Here is a 25555-nt window from a genome sequence, read left to right as displayed (position 1 = left end):
ACACTTAAGGACAGTGTTAGGGTAACAGTTAGACTCAATCTTTGAGGTCTTTTCTAACCTAAATGACTATGATTTTACCTCGTAGATATGGGTTCAAACTGTGTACTGAACAAAAGTGTACTATTTAAAAGTGAAGTTCAAGAACTGGAGAAGATGGCAGAGAACCATATAAAAATAATTCAAGAGTGGAAAAATATATTTTATTCTGAGATAACAAAAGTTCAGTCAAAAACAATACAGTAAATGACTAATTAGTGCAGAAATCTGTGTAGAGAAACAAAGGGAGCTACTCTTTCTGCAAGCAAGGCTATTTATTATTCAGTCAGGTTACCAAGCAGAGTGCAATATAATCATGACTGTGTACCTTAAGTGAAAAAAAGAAAAGTATTCTAAAGAAACATAAGTTATGGGACTCCACAGAGTGGCAGTCAGTCAAAATTTAACAGCTTACACTAAACATGATCAGATCAACCATCTGATATAAACTCCTACTGTAGTATCTTCCTCAGCAGCCACTTTGTGAGACAGCTTTTTTAGAGCTACCTAAAGGAGCTCAATTAAAGCTAATTTTAAGATTCTAACCTAAAGAGTTCAAACAAGCTGAAGAAAACTGCCCTTGCCTTGAAGAAGCTGCTTCTCATCAAAACACTCCTTTTTTTATTTCAAGACTGCTTTTTGTTTTAATACTAATAATTCTCCCTACTATATAAATTTTGTTGCATATCACCCAAAAGTAATCTTAAAATACTCATTCTGTAGATTGATTAGTTCTTGCACAGACAAAAGGGGCCCTGAATGATACAGAGTTATATTCTCACTAGGAGTCTTCCCAGACAAAGAATCACCAGAGGCAACCATGGATTTCCTAGTCTTATAGACCTGATTATTCTTAAGCTAATTATTGATTGCTGTTACTACTAAATTTCAGCTGAAGTGTTCTCAAATGTCATTATTATTAACTAAAAACATCATTATTTCTTTTACAACCAGAAGTACACAGCATCAGTTCTTCAGTCTAATACCTCTACATAAAAGGTCATATGACTCTAATAATTCAGCCTAAACATTCCTGTAAAATAAGAGCAAATCTGTAAAATAAGAGCAAATAAGGTGATGTGATGTTTTCTGCACAAACAGCAGAAACTGGCCAGCACAAATTTGTGCGGACACATTGCCCCTAGTTAAACAATTTTAATTATCTGTAAACCTTATCCAAAACTTAGTCTCTTTGGCAGCTGATACCACACGTGACTGCTCTACCACTTCTTTCTCCAAATTTGCAACTATTAATGAAGACTTAATCAACTTGCAATGCAATTCATTCCACTTGCCAGGAATGCCACAAAGTCTGAAGCTGCTTCAACAGTCACTTGAAGAGCTTTAGCAAAAGAAGCTTTTGCTGGGTTTATTAAGTGGCTGAAGTAGGTGGACCTAACTCAAAATAGATTGGTAACAACTCCAAATACTGATATATAACTTTTTTTAGCCAGTTGCCTTGTGCAGACTCTGTTTTTTTTCAGCTTTGCTTTACAGAAAGCAAACTGCAAACCTGAAACTGCTAGAAAACAAGCTCCTTCTTCCCCTGCAGCTTGGCTTCAGGTAGTTCCCCCATCCTTCAAATATTTCACTTATTGAATATATTCCCAGATTAGAGTTAATCCTTCTTGATATCTGACAGTGAAGAAAAAAGAAGACAAAACTTACAGAGAATAAAAAAGACATACCCCCACTTCAAAAATTTCTGCTCATGACAAAAATATTTATTGAAGCCAGGCGTATCCCATGTTTCACCTTATGCCCCAGAAGTGGTGACATTACCACCACTCACTGGGAATCCACCAGAGTTGAAAGGAATTTTTCATTCTTAAAAATGTTAAGAGAGGTCCAGTTCCAACAGAAAAATTTGGAATAAACTCTTGTCAATTGTGCTAAAAGCCTGTAATTGGACACAGCAAAATAATTTGCCTTCTTGTTTTCTTCATCTAGCTTCAGATACTGAAAGAAATTATTTGCACCCTGATGCAAAACCAGAACAAAACCCCAAACTTTTTAGCACTTATTTAAATATAACAAAACTAAATTACAATTCTAAATATATGTACATATATAAATATTTACAGGTGGTATATTGAAGTCTCTTTCTGCTTAGCTGTTGACTAAAAATAAACACTTGCTTTTCACCTTCTATAAAAATTTGCTATTCAACAGCTTCACTTCATTAAACAGTATATTAAAATGTAATTAAAAATGCTAATGTCAGCTTGCATTATGGCTCTGGAGGAAGCACATGCCACATACTATAAGCTACATACTGTTCCATCTTGTTGACCTTTTCTCTCTTCCATAGCTTCTAGGTATACAGATGTTCAGGAGAGAAAAGGTAACAAGTAGGGAATAAATGAAACAAGAAATCAAAAACTCCTAGCTCATGCGAGTGCAGTCACTTGCTCAGAGCTTGCTGCTGGTAAGCCAGAAAAGGCACTAAGGCACATAATTTAAGCAATGGCTTTGCAAGAAAGACAGATGCCAGAATCAGGAGATGATCAGTAGTCTGTCTTTTTTTCCCTTTCCATTCTGCACTCTCAAGGTGCTAGCTGCAAGAGTGCTTACCGGGGGGATGTAGCTCTTACAGACTTGAATAATATCAATACTTGTTATCTGGTACCATGATTACATCATTATATTACCACTTAGTGTTGTGCATTGTCAGTAAGCAATACTCGCATGGCAAGTAACCCAATTTTTTTATTTTATTATGGCCACTATGTTCTGGCTTTGCAGCTGCACAGCAGCATCCTGCCTTCAGAGCAAAGGCAGAAGGGGATGGATGGTCTTGCTCTAGGCTGGAAATTAGCTCATGCATTTTCACATTATGATTAGCATTTACCTGGTCTAAATGATCTAATTATGCCTTCTGGCTTTAAACTACTCATCTAGAAACAACCACCTTTCCTTACAGCCAGGACAAGAGCAAAACACATGGTTGGAAAATCAGAGACAGAAAGAGGGCAGATAAATGAGATCAAAAGAACAGCAACTATGGGCGCGGCTGCAAGAGCAATTGTGAAGAACATAGCCAAGCAAATGGGGGGCAAATCATGCTTTATATTCATCCCTGTAAATTCACAGGAGAAAAAAAAAGTGCCTCCAAAAACTGGAGTTTGGCTTGAAACACTGAAAGGGGAAGGAAAGGAGAGCTTTTTAATTATCATACACTGCTGATTCCTCCATCATACACTCTAAGCCTGCTCACACATTGTTTTTGATGTTTATGACCTGCTGGACCAGCTCCACTGGCAAGTGAGGGCGACAACTCGGCAGGGGAGGATGTGAGGGAGCAAGAGCAGAGGCAGGACACCCCCCGCCAGGGAGTGCAGAGCTCTGAGGGGCAGAGTTCACTGATCCTGTGCAACTTCCCAGTACCTCCTCATGGAGAATGGGCTGGAATCTGCCTCGGAAAGCGCTGGCCTAGGCAGTCACTCCCACCTCGAGCCCCACTGTCCCAGACAAAAGCGCTTGGTGGCAAGCTATGGCAAGTTCACTCCCTGCCCAAAAGATGGGTCAGCTTTGTATAAAGAAAGGAAGAAAAAGTCCTCCCCAAAAGAAAAACAAAGGCAAGGAGTTTTTTTGGAGGAGTGGGATTTTTGTTTTGTGCAACACCGACAACAAAACCCCAAATGACCAAAAACCCAAAGAAACCCCTAATCTTTTACTTACTCCATGCTTACTCTCTGCAGGAGCTTTGTTCTTACTTCCCTCTTCACCTGAGGCTTTCTGATCTTTGCTTCCAAGGAGGGGTTATCAAAAACACAGCTCGTATAGTCATATCGGAGTAATTGGCAGGTGTCGGTCTCCTTTAAAATCTGGGCAAAGGCACTCATTTCATCCCGCCTGCTGCAGGGGCGGGCTTCCCTGCCTTCTCCTGGTAACAAGTGCTGAATAAGGAAGAGCTCTAAAGCAGAAGCTTGAAGCACGCTGCTCCAACTGCCAAGGCAAATAGAAGAGCTTTAGCAGCAACTGAAAGTACATAAATCCCAGGCAGTGAGACCATTGGCTACATCACGCCGTGTGGAAAACCACCCTCTGGATGGAAGTGGGAGAGCCGTGGCTAATGCAGAGGATGAGCCAACCAGCCCCCTTGAAATCAAAAATCAGTCGTTGTACTGTCGTGTTGGTGTGTGCATGCCAGTTCTAGCAGCCTGGTAATTCTCTGGTATGTTGTTATAGTTCCACTGTTTCTAAGTTCTCTCCTGTGCCAGTACTAATACAGATGTGGTTGCACAGACTGGCTTGCCATGTGTCTTTACAGTCCCATAGGGGCACTGAACTCCTCTTTTTACTGGCTATGTGTGCTTATGGCGATTTTAAAAGGGGGTATAAAAGTGTTGTGCTGTAATACACAGAATAAGGGCTTTATTCAAAGAAAGGCAGAAAACAGGATGGAGGTTCTTGGTGTAGACATATTCTTGTTTGGAGGCCAAAATAAATATTAACACAAAATACCATGGCAAGGAGGAGAAAACAGAGCTTATTAACCAGACCCTGATAATTACAATGGTATTCACAGCATCATTGATGTGTGCGGTGCATGAAACTTAAGGGGAACATTAGGGTCTTAAATGTTTATCTGCATATAGGAGTAGTAACTGCAACATTTTCCTCAAGAATTTCTGTCCAAAGAAGTAATTGGTAGAAGTAACTGAAGCTGAGAGAAGCCTATGAAGTGGGGCAAAGAATGAGACTGCAAGGAAGAAGCCTTCAGCTGAAATTAGGACAGGGGCACTCCTGAGAAGAGGAAGATGCTTGAATGCATTAAGGAGCAGATATTCAAGGAAAGATTCAGAAATACTAAGAGGAAGATTTTTTTTTTCTTGTTTTGAAGGACTTGGAAAGTACTAGGTGAAAATTGTACAATTCAGGAGGCAGAAGAAAGTCCCTGAACTCAAGACTTAAGGAAAGACTCCACCCTGCAAAGGCACAGTGAAGAAAGTAGGGATTTGGGTTTGGCCCTTTTACTCCAGAGAAGATCTGATCAGACTATTTCCAACTCTCATATCTGTGAAAATTCACTCTATCCAGCCAGAAAGGCTTTTCCATCTTGTCTGCCTGGCTATCTGCCATAATCAGAAGCAGAATAAAGTGATGTGATGTTTTTAAAGCCCTCCTTGTCCACCAGCATCTTTAGTTTGGCCTCCAGAGAAATACTGAAATATGGTGAAATAGATCAACTTCAATATCTTCTAATTATAGATAATTTTTCTTGATTTCTTAATTTCTTTCTTATAGATTGAACAGGAGTTTTTAAAAATGCTATTTTAACTTGTCAATTTTATGTTAATATTTTAGTTTGTATTTTTTTTTATTTAACCGGTATTTAGCTTACATTACATATATCTGTTATTGTTTTTTTTGCCTCCACAGAACTGAAAAGTTTGAGTTTTAATCTCAGATACATTTTCTATTTGCTATTTTTTTCTCCAGTATTATTTTTCATGTCTTTATATGTTATTTTGGCATTTTTGTGATTTTAATACCTTTAGCTTGTGGTTTGCAATAAGGTTGTTTATTGTTAGCCCTTCAAGACACTATATTTGGCAAGCTGAACAATATAATCCCTCAAAATGACATGTGGTTTCCAACATACAGAAATAACCAAAGCTTTAAATTCAGCCCTCCAATCATGCAAGCGAAATGAGTGGGCCAATTTGCCCAGAACCTAAACATCAGTGCTTGCAGGGTCTGTATTTTCAGTTGTAGAAAAAGCCTTCAAGTGCCAAGAAAGAGCACTTTGTGAAGGGAGCTCCTTGTTAGTGGTATATTTGCTGTCATGTAGAGAGACCCAACTCCAGACCAAGACTGTCACACAATGCAGAGACAGAGAATGGGCTGTGCCCCTAGGTATTAAATGTTAAATTTCATTAAAATTTTTTAACATTCAAAAATGTTAATTGGTGTTAAATACTGAAGACTTACAGTTAGTTAGAAGGTTAAATGGTATTTTTTAATCCTTTGTATCAATATTAGAATATTCTCACTAGTTATGGTTTAATTTCACGGTCTCTCATCATAATTTACAAATCAACAATGAGAAGTTGGTGGCAAAGAATAAGAGATCCAACCTACCAAGGCAAATGAAAGTTTTCCAGCTGGCTGAAATCAAACCAGGAAGTCATCTGAAGGCAAAAATGAGTGTAATGAGGCCAGTGATCTGATTTTAAAGACAGAGTTTCACATGGAAAGGTCTCACAGTCCTGTCGGCTGTTATCTGACAACTATTTACTAAGCTAAAAGGCAATCCATAAAAATAACCAAACCCATCGTTTAAAGGGTGATGACATTGGTCACTGTGGATTCACAGCAAGCACCTTGATGGTGGTTTCATCAAAATATGAATGCTTTTAAATGTTAAGAAACAATATTTAAAATCAAGTTGCCTTCCTTAGAAGCTACTAGCCATCAGCACTGCTGTTCCTTTGCTTGATAACATTCTAAAAGTTGCAAGGTCTCCTCATCACTCTGCAAAATAGGTCATAGACAAGAAAGAAGTATAGACCAGGATCTTGAAGAGACAGTGTTTCCAAGCAAAATAGAATATCTCTCTGCTTTTTTGTTTGTTCGTTTGCTTTGTTCTGCCAGCTTTAAGAAGGAGAAATGAAAATAAGTAGTGAGAAAAGAATAGCAAAAAATGCCATTCTCCTCTTACCCTATCCTCTAGGAATGGATTATGAGATTTCATGGAGTAAGTGAACATAAGTAACCAGTTTATAAATGGTTCCTTAATTGTAGCAGTTATTAATGAGAAATAAATAAACTGTCTAATGACAGAAAGTCAACTCCGTAACTGGCTCACATGTCTGAGTTTTGGAAGTATCCCAGTCTTCTGCTGAGACTAGTAAAATCCTTTATAAGAAAACCACCAAAAAGCTGTGGAGGCTACTCAAGTGTACAGTAGAAAAACACTGAAACATCAATGAGAAAATAATGCTAACTGAACTCAAATCCTGAAAAGCAGGACAAGGAAGTGTTTGCTTTTTATATTCTACCAGCAATTTATAATAATAATAATAATAATTTTTAATTGCTATTTTTAGGTAGGAAAAAAAATACTTAGTTGTAAAATACTGTGTTATGATGTGGAAATTGTGAGGCAACATTGTGTTCATGCCAGTTACATGGTAGAGATAGATGCGCTGTGAGGGTTTTTAATTTGTAATCCTGATTTTGACATTTCTAGGTATTGCCATTGATTATTTATAGTTTGATTTGCCCCTGAGATGCTATTTAACAGACACTGTCAGTCTTGAGATAGTGCTTAAGCATAGACATCACAGATACTAACTTGTTAGTTTAGGGATAAAACTGTTAATCTGTGAAGCCTGGCAGATTCTCAGTGTTGCATCACAGTGTCCACAGAAGAACACTTAGCTTGAAATACTGAAATCTATGTGATTTTAGTTGGTGATTACATGCTGAAATCAAGATGGAGCACTTGACCAATGTGTGTTCAGGAGAGTTCAAAGTCAGCTTAAAATACTCCTATTATTCTAAAGCAAAAAAAAAGAAGATCAAATATAAATTAAAAAAAGAAAAAGGAAGAATTCTTTTCCTTCTTCTCTTCTTCTGCTTCACAGATCTCCTTTTCAGTAAAACAGACAAATATTTTATGACTAATTTGAATGAGAAGAGATAATTATATTTTCATGCTAAAATGTTGTTTTTTACAGTGTTTGAAAACATTTTAAGTATCCAAATTTAGCTTTTAGGGGGTTTGTAAGACGCTCTTGAAATTCATCTTGAACACTATCTACATCATCTTAGGCTATGACCAGCGTAATCACCTAGATGAAGACTGTATTGTGACTAAGCAGTAAAGATCAGTCTTAACAAATGATTTGCACTGAAATAGTAGTGCATTCATTGGGTAGAAAAAAAGAAACGTGAACAGGCTGATTAGTATTTGACAGTTAGGATGTTTCCAATTATGATTTTGTCAAGGCAGCCTTCATTATTGCCCATGATTGTTCCACATGTAATGTCCATGTTATGTAACTCTAAATGTTTGCTGATCACATGGCACTTTGGATATCAGCAGGGTCTGATGACTCTGCTTTCATATACAAACACCAGTGTCCAAGACAAATCCTAGCTCAGATGTTTTCTGGTACCCTCTAGCTCCAAATGGATGTTCTACAGTGCTATGAAGTTTTTCTGTGCAAGAAAACTGGTTCAATCATATGAACACTCATATTTTTAAAGGTGTTTAAAAATTGAAAGGATGTAAAACCCCAGAGACTAAACTGGCTTGAGAATGGAAGTGAGATCTTGGAATGACTTGAGAATATAAAAAATGCAAATCTGATTGCAGTCATTTCAGGTAAAGAAAAGACTTCATATTGAATATGAAAAGACCTTTAAATCTATCCAAGAAAGAAACAGTTAAACTGAATACACTCAAATGAGAAAAAAAGCAGACATTTCTAACAATAGAGGAAGTTAAGCAGCTACTTATCAGCAGCAATGAGTTATGACTGAGATAAGGGCGGCAGGGTAACCTGTGGAGTCATGTGTCCAAATAACTCATTACCAGTGTGGCACTTCTGTGGCCATCAATGCCAAAATGCCCTTGCCAGTGCTGCTTAGGGAGCTGGGTGGGATGGGAGCTTTGGAAAGGAAAAGTCCTTTCCCTTTTGTGTTCTCCATCAAAAGAGGCTGACTCCAATCAGAGAAGTCCCATCCTTCTCAGAGAGTGCAGACAGCTGCTACCCAGCTTGTAGTGTTTCTGGGCAAAATTATTTTTTAATTATTTTGGAAGCAATAGTCTGCAAAAATTTATTATAGGGGCACCTTATGCATCACCAGTAAGGATAACAAAATTGAGGAAGACCTCAGTCCGGAAATCACTTAGAAATTCAGCACAAAAAACCCAAAACAAAGCTTCTGAGTCTACATTCGTAATCATCAAAACATGTTATATCATTACTTGTACAGATCTAATCTTGACCTGCTTCAGTGCATTTGAACTATTCATTCAGTTGTCAGCAGATGCAAGTTAAAACACAGTCTTCAGAGCATTCTGTCTTAATCCCTCCCTGAGAGAGTCCAGGCTATAGCCACCTTTATATAAGAATTGTTCCAGTGAGTGGCACAGTATTTGGTAAAGGCTGCATTTAGAGAAACAAATGACCCACTGATCCACACCCCCAAAGGAAACACTCTTAATCTAATACATTTCTGAGGAAGTATCTGTTTCTATCCTTTTTAGGTCAGCAAGTTCACTTTCCTTATCACACCAGCAGAATGGGAATGTCCCACAGCACGGCTGCAGCCATGGCTTCCACACCACGTTGTACACAGAGAGCTGCTCTGGGACTGGAGTCAGTGTCCTGCGATGCTCTTCGATGGCTCTTCCAATCTTCCTTATGACAGTGTCAAAGAGGGGCTCAGTGTCAGCTGAGAGAGGTTTGGCTTCCGAAGGGTCTCGTGAGAGATCAAACAGCAATGGAGGGTCGTGGTGGGTCACGCCTTCCCCAAAACATGGGCAAAATCCTCTAGCATAACAAGCCCCAGCTCCGGGAGGACTGAAGATAGGGGTCACATAGTGAGCCTTCCAAATGGCTCCACCTGGCAGGAAAGAAAGAATCACAGAAGGCTTGCAGGGTACTGGCAGTTATCACAGGGAAGAGTGAATATTTTTCTAGAGTTCATTTCTGTTTGCACTTCAGCTCTACACTTATTAGTTGATATAGTATTTTAATTTCATCTAAAATTAGGTGTCACAGAATTAAACCAATAATGTAAAATGATTTCTGATATTTTGAAATTTTTCCAAAGTTTTCAGCAAGTACAAGCTATCAGTCACTTTGTTTTTTATGAAAACATGAAAAAAAGATTTTGGGATTCCATGGCTTGCTTCTCTTTTAAGGTAGTGGGACTACAGACAAAGGGCTGAGACAAGGACTTCTCTATGAGACAAGGAGGGTACTGACTCCTCAGGCATTGCTTTCAGGTGGAGATGTGGGTGAGACCTATCCTAAGCTCCAGTAGCCTGCATGGCACCCCATGTGCCTTGAAGCCACAAAAAACCTCTTTGTCCTGTACAATACAGGCAATGCTAGTAAGTTCTTTAACACCTGGAATTACATGGAAAGCTGCAATCCCAGAAAAAAATATGTGTTAGGCCAGTGTGTCCTTCTGTAGACTGGACCTAATTTTTTGGAGAGAGGCTGTATACTCACTGTCTTTCTGGTGCCACCTCACAGCATGTAAATGAATGCCACAGTAGTGGAACAGGAACTCGTGCTCTGAGCGCGCAACCGTTCCTCGCAGTAGAGGCATCAGATCCCGGCCATCAATTATCCTAACAGAAAAAACAGAGATCATCAGACTGATCTCTAAACAGGACTGCATTCCTTCTGCAAACCTCTTGCTGGAACTGGCAACTTTGAATGAGAAAGAGGTTTGTAGAAGATATTGGGTAGAGGCTCAATTTCAAATGTAGAGAAGAGATGACGAAGCTGTGCTAACACAGATGTGCCTAGAAAAGGAGCAGGACTGAAAAAGAAAACATCAGACTCTTAGAATGTGTTTCCAAACTTTATTTTCCATTATTTTGGGAAAGAAGGAGTAATAAAGGTACTTGTGTTTGTACCTGTCCTGAGGCACTGCCCCTCCAGCCAGATGAACTACTGTAGGATAAATATCCATAAGGCTTGTAGGTTCATCAATAACTGTTCCTGGAGGTAACACTCCTGGCCATCTAAATATCCCTGGAACACGAATTCCTCCTTCCCAGCCTCCCATAGCTTTTCCACCTTTCATTAAAAAAAAAAAAAAAAGATTTAAAATAAATTTCATTTAAAATAGAGAAATTTTAGACAAATGTTACTGTATTATAAGCTAATGTTGATTTCGTGAGCCTTCTTTACTCTTTTGTTTTTACTGCCAATCTCCTTCTCCTCAGCATCAATGAAAGTGTGTTCACTAGATCAGCCCGACCCCTGAATGACCTTCTTTTTTATTTTTTTTTACTACCCTCTATTGTTCTACAAACACATTGCACCATCAGCACTCAGTGTGGATAAAATTTTCAGGCATAAAATGATTTCCTAGTCTAGTTCTCATCTTTCTTCTACAGTCTTATAACATACTTGTTGTGAAAGCAAGGATTCAGATGTAAGATGAAAGTAGTATTAAGTGAGAAGTTATACAATATTAATAAAAATTAACTTGTGGTTAGTTGCCTCATGAGGAAATTACAGTTTGAGAATTCATGCTTATAAAGAACATATGCCCACGTTAGCATTTACTTCATTTTTAAATGCCTAATTAAAAAGAGACAAATTTGCTTCTCAATGATAAAATACTGTCACTCCTTAAGCATACAGTCTTATCTACACCTTAGGGGTGTCCAAAATACTTTACTAGTTGATGCTGGGTTGTCACTGTCCTGACAGCTCTTACCTTTGTATATTCCATTCCAGCCACCCAGCTGCCTTTTGTCTTCTTGTCTTTCCAGCCATCCACCATGATCAGAGGCAAAGTAAACTAGTGTAGTATCTTTCAAACCTTCCTTATCAATAGCATCCAGAACCTGGCCTGTAAACACAAGAATATGTATGTATTAAAAAGAAAAAAATATAGCTTACACTACATAAATTTTAGCCTCTGACTTGTCAACATTCATCAATGTAATTTCTTATCCATGTAGGGCTGCCCATTGTTTAAAAGAAGAGTTTTTTTAAGATTAAGATTTTTAGTTATTATTTCACTAATATTAATATTATTGCTTATTAAAAGCATAGAAAATTTGTGATGTGCTGTAATCCCTTTATTATTTGTATTTTAACAGAGTGCAACAACCACAGTCACAGGCTGTATTGTAGAGGGCAAAAGTGCCACGTACTGTAAAAATATGGAAAGAAAATGTGATTCAAGGCCCCAAAAAGTTAGATTCTGCATCAGTGGTGGCTGTCATGAGAAACGTGTAAAAAATGTCATGTACCCTTACTTTATGTTGTCTAGACCACAGTTAGGATGTGGATTACATTACTGGATGGATATAATATGCATTAATGATAAATTTCCTTTTCATTTACAAGTAATTCTTGAACTGTTTCTTATGTTTTTTAATTTCTTGATTATATTCATGGTGTGTAAGTGTTTGACAGGTAGGTTTGAAACCAATTTCTGTATATGTACCTAACTCTTATTCCTTTTGCCAATATGGATCCTTTTCCTCCATCATGACTGAATGATAAATAACTCCTCTTTCCCTCCAAAAAAACAGGCTGAAGAATAACATGAATCTAATTTGGGGGGCATATCAATTAAAATTTATGAACACTTCTGGAATTATGAATGGGGCTGAAAAATATTTATTATGCTGCTTAATGCATCAGTCAGAAATAAATAGCCTGCTGGTTTATATCTGGAATTAATTTGCTTATCAGTTTTATCACATTCTGATCACCTACTTCGAAATGACCATAAGAAGCTGAAATTACCCGATCTCTATAAATCAAAGAATATGAAATAATTCTCAATATTTAATAAGAAGATCAGGAGGGCTCCTTGATAGGAGCTAAGGGGACATGGTTAAAACTGGTAAACACTTGACCAAAAAAAAATGAATGACCAGAAAGACTCATTTTGTCCAAGACCGGAGAAAGTAAAAAGCCAATGCTATAAGCCAACAGTACTCATACAAATTAACAGATGTTCATAAAAAGCTTAGGACGTTTTCCTACTTGTTTTTAATTATCTTCCTTGTCCTTTTCATAACAACTGTGTTTTATTACATATTTAGACCTAGGTATTAGATAGTTGGAGACATTTTTATTTGCTATGGTGGCTTACCCACGATCCAGTCCATCTCCTCTACATTGTCTCCATATAAACCATGTCTGCTCCTCTGAAGGAACTTCTCTGTGGTGAGGAGAGGGGTGTGGGAATGTAAAAAGGAAAGAAAGAGGAGGAGTGGCTTGTGCTTATTTCTAAGGAACAGAAATCAACATTTTGTTATTAGGGAGGAAGGTTCTCAATGCATACAGAGGTCAGGTGTAATGAAAAATGGTATTATTTATGTACAGATATTTCAACAATCTCTTCAGAGACATCATAGTTTGTAAGATATTATAACCCAGTGATTAGGATTTGTCTGATCAAATAATGTTTGGCCTGTATAAAATGACCCCCTTTTTTCCTCTGAATCATAGATAGAAAACTTCTGGATTGAAGGTCCACTTTCTCCTATTGCAAACCCCAACTGTGCTACTGAAGTGAAGGCAGCAGGTTCATCTCCTGCCAGCTGCTGCCCGCGTACCAGACTGTATGATAAGGCTACACCACAGCTCTGCTTTTCCTTCTCTGGCCCACACATGCATTTCTGAATTAGCTGCTATTCCTTAAAGCTGCAATGTTGGTCTCATTGATAGATATACATATTTCCCAAATATGCTCCAGAAATATTCAGTCCAACACATGGAAATTTGGAAATGTTATTAGCTTTAGTGAAGCAAGGAATACGGGACATCCTTAAGCAGCAGCTAATTTTTTGGTTTAATGATACCACATAAATATTGATATTATTTAAAATTAATAAGCTTAATAATACTTACAATCCTATATGATATTATGATTGTAATTATATAATTATAAATTATAAAACACTCACATGGCAAAGTGCTGTTTAAAAGTTGCAAGAAGTTCAAGAAAATTTGTGATCAAAGAAAAACCACTTTACCTTTCAATAAATGAAATGGACTCTCTCAAGATAAGGGATGTAGTTCTGTCTGTCACCATTGGCTGCTCAGTAACTTCATGGTTTCTCATCATAATGCAGTTCCAGTAGCGAACAAACCCATAACTTGAGAACCAGGATACAAAGAACAGGAGACTAAACCCAGCAAGGCAGGTCAGTGTTTTCCAGTGGACTGGAATCAAGCCGGTCAGTCTTCCCAGGGCAGCAGTGAGTGCAATGAGGCCAATCATTTGAGTAGAAAGCCAGAGTTTTCTCCTAAAGGCTCTGTCCATCTCCGGTGTTTCCGTTGGTTGGCAGTCACTTATTAGCGTAAAAGGCATCCCATAAAAATAGTCAAATCCATGATTTAAAGGGTGATGGCAATGGTCATTGCGGGATTCACAGTTAACACCTTGATGCCACTTCCCTGAAAATGTAGATTTTTACAACGTAAAGAGAAAATATATAAAAAACCATTTTCCTCATACAAAATATTTCTCCAAAATGGTTGGTTTCATTCTGCTGGTGATGACTTCTTCATCCTACACAGAAATATACTGAGTATATAGTGATATAATGGGTTTGATGAAACCAAACCTCTACCAACAAAGTTATTGGTGCTCTGCACACATATTCGTGCCCTTAAGCTTTTATCAAATATAAAAAAATGGATTATAAAGGGAACTAGAAATGGAGAAAAATTCAGAACTGAGCAAAAATATATGGCTTTTCTGGAGACCTATCAGGTAAAGTAGGAGGAAGCTGTCCTTTTTAAAGCACAGGACAAAATAACACTGTTCTGTTGTCTCTTTACCTTCAAGGTGCTATGCAGACTTGTTTCTGAAAAGTTTTGAAGAGCTTTATGTCAGGACTGTGGCAACACTCATTGTTGGTGCCAGACTGATAAGGGAGGCTATGGAGAGTAGTCAAATAACTGGCAGCTCAGCTGTCTGTTTGCCAGATAAACCACCAGATCCTGAAAAACTTGAGTTCAGGAGATCAGGACTTCTCATGAAACTGTACATATGTAAGTAACTTTGCTGATCATTGTATCTCCATATACTGAATGAGAATAAAAGACTTAGTTTTATAAATATTTTTTGCTATTTGTATTTAGTCAAATTTTAAAAAGTTAAAGCCTCCTTCTTTTAAATGTTGAAATCTTCATTTATCAGGAGGAACATCTCTTGACCTTTTGCAATGCAATTTTTTCTTTATTATGAACATACAAACTATTATGATGAATGGCACATCAAAACCATGCTTTTTCTTCCCCTCCAGCCTATTCAAACAGACTGGTTAGGCACCTATATGAGGACATTGCCAGCAGGCTCATTTGGCTCAAACACTGAAGTTTGTGAATATCTGAATCAAATGAACAAAATCTACCTCTCATCACAGAGATGTAGTTTAAGTGCATTTTATGATCTCTAATGTAATGCAGATCTTGGGTACTAGATCTACAGACCAAAATGAATTCGAAGAATAATTTGCAACTAGTTCATATTGTGGAGTCAGGAATTTTGCACTTAGAAGAGGATGTTATAGTAAACCATTTGTTTAGGATATTACCAATACATATACTGGCAGTGAACTCTAAGTAGGTTTCAATAGAATTGCTGTGCATCACAATAGGAGCAGAAAAAAACACTTCAGAAGGAAAAAAAATGCTGCTCTTTAGATATAAATATAAAGAAAGAATGGAATTCCATTTTAAGTGGATGAATTCCTTTCAGCTAAAATCTCTACTGAGTTTACTTCTTGACATATTTAGAGCCAGCTATAGAACGAAACAGATTTGTAATCAATATGTAGATGCATTGGTCATGAATACAGGTGCAGCTAAAGTATCCTTGAAATCCAAATGCACTCCAACACCTAAATCTCCAGCCAAGGTCAATAAAGACTTCTGACATGCTAGAAAAGACTCAAATCTCCAGAAGATAAACTAAGTGTATAATTAAGATAAATTAATCTCTGAGGGCATACGTTATGCAACATTGGCTTTTTGACTACAAAATATCTTCAAAGCATTTCCCAACAAAAAGTCTCATTATCACCTTAAGCTGCAGATTATTAATAGGATTTAATTTGCAATTAAACTAGTTGTGCTCAGGGCAAAACAATCACAAACCATTCAGGTGTGACTACTTAGTGCTCATTCAGCTGTGGTGACATGCACAGATGTTAAGATTTTTTTGCTTCATGACTTGAATGTAAAATTCTTGTGGATTTTTGTGTGTCACTTACAGCTGATGCTTCCCACCATCCCCTACGGTGCAATTAATCAGGATCTGTCAATCCAGTTAAACTAAGTGATGCTTTTGGTGTCCATAGTGTGATTTTAGCTGAGATGCCCACAGGGAAAATGCTAGTTCATTTTGCTTCTGGGAAGTATGCAGCAGAGTCTCCCTGCAGGGCAATTCCCTTGGGAGAGTGGAGAGAAATCCGATTGTTTTTTTAGTGATTACATGCTGAAACCAAGCTGAAGCATGCACGGGCTGTTTTATGAGCTGGTTAAAACAACTAAAATAATATTGCTGCAAAACTAACAGGAGACGGAGCTTTAGTAATGTAGAATTTAAATGGCATGGAAGGCTTCTTTTAGTTTTGTCCTGTGTGGTTTAGATTTATTCTGTTGAATGAATATAAATCTATTTTTACAGGAACTTTTATTAATACATTCAGTTGGTTTGTACAGCCAATATTTTTAAGTGTCAGATGTAGATTTTGGGTTTTGACATTTTAGATGCTCAGATGAAGTAGGACAATTGGCTGAAAATTCAGCTCAGGAATGTTTGTGCTTTATCAGCCTGTGGAATTATGTGACATATCTAAGATAAATAATTATTTGAAACTAGATCATGACTAAAGGTTACAACTATTAAAAAGATAGAACTACAATATATGAATAAAATTCACGTCAATGCTGAAGAAAGCAATGTTTTACAGGCTGTACTGAAATCGTGGTGAACTTAGTGTCATGTTGTGTTGAAGAAGAAAATAATCACTTTGTTTCTGGTTTTAAAAGGCCAAATCCTGTGATACTATAAGTTGTCTCTACTGGTTTAAGTAGCAGCTGTTTCCTTTTGCCATGAATCTACTCTGAACTGGGTAAAACATCATCATGCATATTTAAATGGCACTCATATTTTTGCCTTTTTTTTAATGAAATAGCATCAAATAAGCATCTTGTACCTGGTATAATAATATTCAGGAATTATTAACATATTTTTCATTATATATTTTGACAACCAGTAAAATTTTTCTGCTTTATCAGATGCTTGTTCTTTTAAGAAAGATACTATCTGGTCAGGATTTCTTCTTACGTAATATTCTTAAACTGGGAAATAAAAATATTCCAACTGAAGTATTAGCAATTACTAACTAAAACAACTGGTTCGAGTAAGATGTGCAGGTGAAACACGTTCTAGAACATTTTTAGGAGTGTCTCCATACCTATCAGTCCTGTGCTGTAGCCTTGCTTCTGTAGTATTTTGGCAAAAGTGGTTTCATTTGGAGGAAGGCCTCCTGAGCCAGCATTCCAAAAAATAACACGGTAATTGTTTATAGCATCCATCCCTAAAAATAAAGCAATCTGAGTAAGTGTAAGAGGCAGAGTACTTTTAGCCAACACACTTTGTTGTTTCCTGATTTCATTGAAATCACAGTCTTAAATGTTCATCTTAATGCTGTTTGTTTGGGAAAATGAATCTAGGACTCTGGACAAAATTAAACAAGAGTTAAGCCTCTCTATGATACCCGTTCTTCTTTGTACGTCATATTGAGACATCTTATTTCATTTAATTTCATTTCTTTTCATCAGGAATGACACAGTTGTATAGGAACTTTTATATGTTAAAGTGGCATCCAGGCTGTATGTAATGCACTTACTTAGTATGACTGTGAGGGCAGGGAAGAGCATAAGGAGACTTAGGCCCTCTATTAGCCTCAAACTCCAGCTCACATAAGGCTACCTGGGAACTCAAGATTTCCTTGCACAGTGTCATGGCTGGTATCCCGTTTCTGAGACCCACAGAGTAGTTACCTAGCACTGCAGTATTCTCTTCACCTGCAGGTTTACACCCCATTATTTAGCATTTTATACTGGCATAACCCCATCATACAGTGTTGTGTGAAGTTCAGTCACTCCTGGCAGTGTTGAACATCTCTGGTCCTTTTATAGAGGGAGAGGGTTTGTACAAACCCACATGCATTTTCAAGCTACCAGTCTCAGTGGGAGCTGTTGTGATAAATGTAGGATGACATATCGGCTTCGAAATGCCTCAGGAATGAAGGCTCTGAAGATAATTTGCAATAGAACAAGCATTTGAGAGATGCTGTTAGAAACATGTAGAGCTGTTTGTTTTTCATACCTCTTCATCTCAGGGATGCAGTTTGACAGGATAGTATTTTTTCTTCAAAAACACAACTGGGAAAAATAATATAGCTGTCAAACTGTTATTTCATAGGATGGATTAATTCTGACAGATTCGTAAAGAAGCTTTCCCATACATGACTCGTTCTGCATCTCGACTGGAGGGAATGGATACACATCTGCACAGATCTACTCTGCTCCCTGCAGGGCTGAGCTGTTTCTGACATATGATGAGGAGACACCCACAACAGAAATTAATATAACTGGTGCTTTAGAAATGTGTCATTATTGTTATTCGTGTTTTGTGTAATGACTTCTTTGAATGTAACGATTTGCTCTAACTTCATTCTGGCTGCAATTTATACAATAGAGCACCAAAAGGCAACCAAAATTGTGAGTTGGGGGGACCAAGATGCTCTGCAGAGCTGTTTTTTCTCTTCTCTGCTTTCCCCCCAATCAGTTGGATGTACTCCATAAATATAGATGCCACCTCCAAGGTTCTAGGCCTGGCTGGTGTCTTGTGGGTCTCAGTGAGGGATGATGTGTCTGTGGCACCCCTTCTATTTGCACACCCTCATTTTTTTTTTTTGTGGGGTGAGGTCACAGCCCCACAAATGAAGTTTGAAGGATTTGGAGTGTTGCAGAGTGTTGGGCCATTTTCTGTGAGAGCAGTGGAGCTAACTAGATAGTTCCCATGGACACAGCCTTGAGCTGTGTGGCTGAGTGCAGGTGCCGCATTCCTGGATGTTGTTGTAAGAATATGTTTGTGTTGTGTATGGGAAAGTAGAGGTGGGAGAACTGAATAAAAAAAGCTGCCTGCTGCGTTGAGCAGGCAGACATCTCTCTGGCTCTTCATCCTAATGTGTCTCTTCATCCTAGTGTGTGTGTCGCGTCTTTCTTCCCCCACAGGACCAAGGCCTTTCGACAGATACCCAGCGACATTTTTCTGTGCCCACTGTATGACATTGTTCTCTACAGTAATAAAGCAATGTTTAAAGGCTGCTTGGCTTTGCGAGGCAAACCTGATCGGAGGGGATATCTGCCAGTGAGGAAAGCTGCTCTGCTGGGGGTGCAAAGTGGAGCCGCAGCAATGTGTTGGGTCAGTTTCACTCCTTCCTTTGCCAGGCGATCAATGTTCGGGGTCCTAAAAATGCAACCAGCACCATCAGATATCATTCAGAGGGTTTTTCAAGGGAATAAAGAATTATATACTTATCTTTATTTTGGGAAGTTTCTTCTATTTGAAGATGGTCAGGACATAATTTTTTAAAATTTATTTTAACTTTCTCAAGTGATGGGGAAATAGTTCTTTTTTTTCTTTTTACATTAACATCAGCATCTGGATTAATTCAAGCCAACCATTCCTTCTTGTTTCCCATGTCCTATGAAGAGTCTTGTAGAAATCATAGAACTATAGAATGGTTTGGGATGGAAGGGACCTTAAAAATAATCAAGTTCCAAGCCATCTGCCATGAGCAGGGACACCTTCCACTAGATCATGGTGCTCAGACCCCCATCCAGCCTGGTCTTGAACACTTCCAGGGATCAACAGCTTCTCTGGGCAACATGTTTCAATGCCTCACCTCTCTCATAGTAAAGAATTTCTTTTTAATGTCTAATCTAAATTTACCCTCTTTCAATTTAAAGCCATTCCCCCTTGTCCTATCACTGCATTTCCTTGTAAAAAGTTCCTCTCAAGGCTTCTTATGGGCCCACTTTAGGTACTGGATGGCTGCTATAAAGTCTCCCTGGAGCCTTTTCATTCTCCAAAATATTTTTAAATTATATTTTTCTTACCCAGGGTTGAGGCTGAATTAACAGATAATCAATCCCACGGGAACGAGGAGAGCTGTTTCTCTGTTGGACCTGTGCTTTTTCTCTCTGCCTCAGGAAGCTCCGTAACTTGCATGAAACATGCATAGACCTTTCATCCCTCCAAAGCTGCATTTCCTGCACCAGATTTTTAAAAAGCAGCATTTCCTACACCAGCTTTTTGAAGAGGAGCATATCAGCGTACAGTGTAATGGTAATTTAGTTGCCACAGGGTAACAATGCTTGACTACACAAGATGCTACGTGACTTACAGTGCAGGTAAGAAAGCAAACAAAATGCTTCTCCTGATATTTGAAATGAAGGGAAAAGGAGAAAAATAGAAAGAAATCCTGCATGTTTTCACGCTGTAGCGGCAATCTCTTGTGGCAACATGAATTAAGTGTAGATGAGAGAAGGGTATTTTGTAGACAACTGACAACAAGCAAAACCAGGCTTGCCTAGCACACTAGTTACAGACAAGAGAATATCTTACATTTCAGAATACAGTATCTCCTTTTCCAATGTAAGGTATGCCTATTTCTGCTTTAAATTAGATTCAACTTCAGTTTCAAAATTTTGCTTTTGCAATTAGCAGTTCAATGGTGTTCACATGTAGACAAAATCCTCAGTAGGGTTTCAAAAGATCGTGGATGTTTTGTTGCTTTGTTCTGATACTGTTATGGATTCCTCCCTTAAAGACACACTGCCAGGAAACAACATCTGCAACAAGGTTTCTTATTCTCTACAGCCTACAGCCTTTCACCAGAGGTACCATGCAGTGTAACTTGGAAGAGCAGTTGGTACAGTTCCACCATTTAGCATAGCTGCCATCTCAGCTAGATAAACATGGCTTCTGAAAGGACCACTTCCCAAAATGCTGCTTTGAACTCCTGGATTCTCAGCACTGTGGAGAGACAACTGCTAATAGACTCCACATACTTAGTTACTCCACTAGTACATCCCAAATGTACCCCACTGCTCTTGAAAAGAAAATCCATGCCATGGGGATGATGGTTTGGAGGCCCAGCGTTGCAGAGCCCCATCAGCTACCTACATTTGCCAGCTGCCTATCTGAAACTTGCCAACTGAAGCTGATTAAAGTAAGATTCTGAGAAATTTGCTGGGTGAGGGGAGTGATCACAGCAAATTTGATTTTGTTCAAAGAAGCGACAAGCTGGTAAAAAGCCAGAAGGCAATACTGTGGCGCAATTTTGAAAAAGAAGGCAAATTCTGTGTCCTTGAGATTGAAAATAGAAGTATTTCCTAGTAACATAGCTCATTGCAGTGATTTAACTGTACTTTGATGTAAGAATGGGAAACATTATGGCAACATAAAGTTAAAGTGAGGTAATAATATGTTAAAAGAGGAGACAACATTTCTGTCTTTGGGTATAGCTCTTTCTCAATGTCAGGCAATTAAGGGATACACAAGAACAATTGACATATTCCCACAGTAAAGCAGCTCCAGTAGCAGAGCTGCCCCTGGGAATGCACTCTAGGCTATGAGGTAATCCTAGGCAGAAGATTTCAGATTTACATTAAATATCACACCAGCTCTGTTCACCCTTACACTCAGTTTCCTTACCTGATAGTATCATTCCCATAGCAACCTACATCCCCTATGCCGAGGTCATCAGCCATCAATAGAACAATGTTTGGCCGTGTGATGATGGAAAGCTGTGTGACTGGTGGCTGCAGAAGCAGACCAAAAATCAGGGGTGACCTGAAACACAGAAGAAGGAAAGAAGCCAATGACCTGGCCATTCATCATGCCCCCCACACGTGGCCAAAGACCCTCCAGTGTAAGCTTGGCTGCAGACCAGACCACTCTGTCCAGACACAGAGGGTGTGCTACATGTTTATCATTGACCCAAACAGATGTAATGAAAAGGAAAATGTCAGGTCCATAACTTTAAAATCTCCTTTTCTGATTGTTTCCAAGTTTCCTGTGAGCAGTCTCTTGTGGGAATTTACATGTAGCACGTGACATACAAGTGATTGTGCTTCAGTGGCTTGGGATGTTTATTAGAAGTTGGTCTGGGAAACTGAGAATGGGATCAACTTCCTCTGACATCATTTTTGACCAGACTGGTACCTTTGGGTTTTGCAAAAATTAATATCAAGACAAATAAACAAACAAACCCCACATTTTTAGTGTACTTTATGGATAAACAATGCTACTCTTTTATAACAGAGTACTATATCATTATTAAGCTTCACTGAGATCTAAGTATGATATAACAATAACTCATGATTTTTTTCTTACCAATAAGATGCTAGTTGCCAAATCATTTCTGCATTTGGAGTGTTCAGATCCTGCAAAACCAAGAGTACCTTGTCATATTTACATCTTCCTAGTAGTCACTGCAATAAAAATCCAACACCAGCAGCAATATCAAAGCCTGCTAACATTCTGTTTTATTTACTGCAGTGCACCTCAGATCAGACCCTAAATGAAGAAGAGTAAAGGCATTAATGTTATTTTTCTTGCTATCACTTCTTCACTTCTTAGAGGAATTTTTCTTTTTGTGTAGAGAAGTTTATCTTAAAACAGCAAAATAATTCTCTTTTCTTACATGACTCAGCTGTATGAAAAATATTTAGTGTTCAGAAAGGAAAAGAAGAGCTCTTTAAAATCCGATCAATGTAATTTATTTTTCTGTGATCATAGAGAAAGTAGCAACCTGCTGCTCCTTTACATAATGTGCCAAGTTTACTTTCAGGTTTATAAGAGGTATTTGTAGTTGTAGAAATTCTAGTAATCTTTTTCCAATAATATTTTCTTAGAAGACTTTTTGTCCTCTTGTTTTTTTACTCTGAGAATGCACAGGTTTCTCTGGGGCTTTTCCTTTCCGTGCCAGGACAAGACAAACTATTTAAAGGCTTTGAAATAAAGGCCAAGTGAACTTGGTTCAGAAGCTTTAAAATAGACTCCTTTCAAATTTATCCCATGTCTAGCTGATCTGTCCCAAGCATCTCAATTTTATAAATTATGTTGGTTTCATATTTTGTTTTCCAGAAATGAGGTATTAAGCAGCTTAGTTAATATCTATAGTCCTTACATTTTATCCATCAACACTACAAGCTTTGAAGGGAAAATTTAAACTTCTATGCTTAGAAAATTGGCATCCAAACACTTACTTACCAGTGCTGGTACAGCATTGCTATGTACAGACACTCAGTTTCCTGCATTTGAGTTTGTGCCTTTGCTGCATCCTAAGTAGATATAGGAAAAGTGCTGGAGAATACCTCAACCATCTTTTACATTTAAATACTATGTGCCTCCAAAGCAGTTGAAATAAAAAGGGAGTTGGAAATAATCAGATTTAACTGTGCAATTGGTTGTCACTAACTGCTTGCACTTCACACTAGAGAGACATTGATTTAAAGCACAGCCTGGAGCTCAAGGTTGAGCTTCCTTAGAAGCTGCCTGTAAAACAGCAGGTAATACCAAAACCAGTTACTGCACTGGCTGGTATTACCCCTGTCAAGCCATTTCTTACTGAAAGGTGGCGGGAGTCCAGGCAGAGAAACTTTAGCAGCTCTGATGGGAGCAAGACAGACGGTGAAAGCAGCTTTCCCCATTCTGAACAATCAAAGGGAGCCCAGGTCCCTGCACACACAGCTGTGCGGCTTCCTGCTTGGCCCCTGGCAGCTGGGGCAGCAGCAAACAGTTCAGAGGATGCATTTTTGGAGACCTCTATGGAACCACTTTTGCCAAAGCGCCACTGAAGCCGTGCTGCAAGCAAACAGTCCTCTCTCTTACCTGAACTGAATTTGGGTTAAAGCAAAACTTTTTTCTCCCTTTCCCATCATTAATCCCTCCCCCAAAATAATTTAGATTTTATGCCCTTCTTCATCCATTTTAATAATCTCAGAATGGGGAGGGGGAAGGGCGGGAGAAGGGGGGAGTTTAGCTTGCATATCTTTCATATTTAATTATTGTTTCCTGTATTGATTCAAAGCAATAAAATTCAAATAAGTATTTACCTTTTCATCAAAATACTTACAAGATACTGAAATCCCAAGTCAAGCCAGTCTGCATAAGAGAAAACATTCATATTTTTAGATGTACTCAGATACACAGAGTACCCATTTGCGGCATCAGTTTGGCAACACTCAGCAAAAAGTCATACAGTTAATACCGCTCAATTCAGTACTGTTCACTCTGGGAAACTTTCTTTGAAAAATTCGTATTTTGAAGACTTGGGATAGATAAAAGTCAGACTCATGATAACAAATTGTCTGCAGCTCTCACTTTGTACGTATGTTTCTATGAGAATAATGTTGTTGTAAAGGGAAAAAGGATATTTTAAAAACTTCCTTGAGATATTTTTATCTGCAGGAGCAAGAAAAAATGTTTCCAAACACCCATTAAAATTTTCCTGTGCATTTTCCAACATAGTAAGGGAGGAATACAGTACCTGGTCAAGTTATGTTCAAAGCAGGCAGTTGATAGACTGGTGCATGAGCTTGTTTTCAGTTGACTTAAAACCATTCAAAATTTTTTCAGCACAAGGACTGCTGCTATGGCACAGCGTCTAGTAACTGTTTCTGGAGACAGTCCTGAAATCTGCCGTAGTTGCACGTCCTACAGTTCACTACAGGAAAAGCGTGTTATACCAGAACTTGCAAGCAGCTGGATGTTCTAGCTTATCCTGAAGTCCCTGAAGCTGCATGTCCCACTGCTGTTTGCATAGCTCTGACATTCATACAGTGTGGGAAGGTCGGGCTGGGGAACACCACAAATGCAGCTAAAATGCTTTCTGCCCAACCACCAGTTTCTCAAGGGATGAGAATGATCTGCTTCAAGTCTGAGACACTCCCATAAAAGGCATTATAAATAACTTTTCCTCACTTCCACCAGAGAAAATCGCTGTACTTACAGAGCAGCAATTCTTTGTCTGTAGAAATAGAAATTGAGCTAATTTCTTCACTTTATGGCAGTCCTCAGTGCTTGCAGCAGTGGCAAGGTTGTCTCTGCACACGCAGTAAGAAATAGTTCTAGGGCGGGGAGGAAATGCCAGTAAGAGACTTGAATTTGCTTTTCCAGAAAATGAGTCATTCAGCTTCACTTCTGAGTGCTGCCTGTTTTCTTGTCATCACTTAAAGGGACAAATTCAGGTTACATGCTGGCTAATGCTTGCTGTTTTGATTTTTCTTGTTTGAGTTCTGCTGTACTGAGTGTTTTGGGACAGCATGAGGCAGAACTAAACAGCAATCTTGCTTTATTGACAGAATTTCCTGTGTTTTCATATCTTAAAAGAGAAGGGTGATGTTATTACGAGTTGATGGTTCATTACCAGTTGCAATGCTCAGGTTGGTTTGCTAGTGGATCACCTCTGAGGCAAATTACAGCACCATAGGTGATCCCCTCCCTGCTCCCTCCCACCCTAACATTTGCATGCTGAAGTGGTTACAGACAACACACACAGAAGAAGTGATGTGTCCAATTTTTCTTCTCTCAGTGCTTGCTTTCTTATCCCCACCTGTGTTACAGCATCCCAGTCTGTACCTCTCTAATTCCCACTCCCCTCATTGTGCCACTAGCACTTCAGGGATTCATTAAAGTCTATAGGATTTCTTGTTTTCTGATGCCCTATACTGCTGTATATTTTCTAAAAAGA

At 38.5% G+C, this 25555-nt stretch overlaps 1 protein-coding gene across 6 annotated transcripts in view; it reads right to left on the bottom strand.

The window, feature by feature from the left end:
* The window catches only part of LOC108498233 (arylsulfatase D-like), a 33954-nt gene extending 9040 nt beyond the window's left edge, over nucleotides 1-24914 (bottom strand). Inside the window, exons 1-13 of one of the 6 annotated variants that reach the window (XM_017816701.1) lie at nucleotides 24815-24914; nucleotides 23939-23967; nucleotides 23074-23144; nucleotides 22195-22244; nucleotides 21514-21651; nucleotides 19139-19260; nucleotides 17198-17320; nucleotides 13742-14165; nucleotides 12856-12992; nucleotides 11461-11595; nucleotides 10649-10811; nucleotides 10236-10357; nucleotides 8945-9621 (exon numbers count right to left, since the gene is read on the bottom strand). In XM_017816701.1, the coding sequence (XP_017672190.1) occupies nucleotides 9221-9621; nucleotides 10236-10357; nucleotides 10649-10811; nucleotides 11461-11595; nucleotides 12856-12992; nucleotides 13742-14165; nucleotides 17198-17320; nucleotides 19139-19260; nucleotides 21514-21651; nucleotides 22195-22220 (1791 nt within the window). In that variant the 5' untranslated portion in view covers nucleotides 22221-22244; nucleotides 23074-23144; nucleotides 23939-23967; nucleotides 24815-24914 and the 3' untranslated portion in view covers nucleotides 8945-9220. Of the gene's footprint in view, nucleotides 1-8944; nucleotides 9622-10235; nucleotides 10358-10648; nucleotides 10812-11460; nucleotides 11596-12855; nucleotides 12993-13741; nucleotides 14166-17197; nucleotides 17321-19138; nucleotides 19261-19913; nucleotides 20057-21513; nucleotides 21652-22194; nucleotides 22293-23073; nucleotides 23285-23938; nucleotides 23968-24814 lie in introns of those variants that run through there. The other 5 variants (XM_017816700.1, XM_017816703.1, XM_017816702.1 and 2 more) reach the window with 5 other exon arrangements.
* Nucleotides 24915-25555: the final 641 nt, after the last annotated feature.

The sequence above is a fragment of the Lepidothrix coronata genome, unplaced genomic scaffold (genome assembly GCF_001604755.1).
Source record: "Lepidothrix coronata isolate B3197 unplaced genomic scaffold, Lepidothrix_coronata-1.0 Scaffold57, whole genome shotgun sequence".
Taxonomy (NCBI): Eukaryota; Metazoa; Chordata; class Aves; order Passeriformes; family Pipridae; genus Lepidothrix; species Lepidothrix coronata.
Note: the sequence above shows the minus strand (reverse complement) of the source record. Positions and strands in the feature narration are given on the sequence as shown.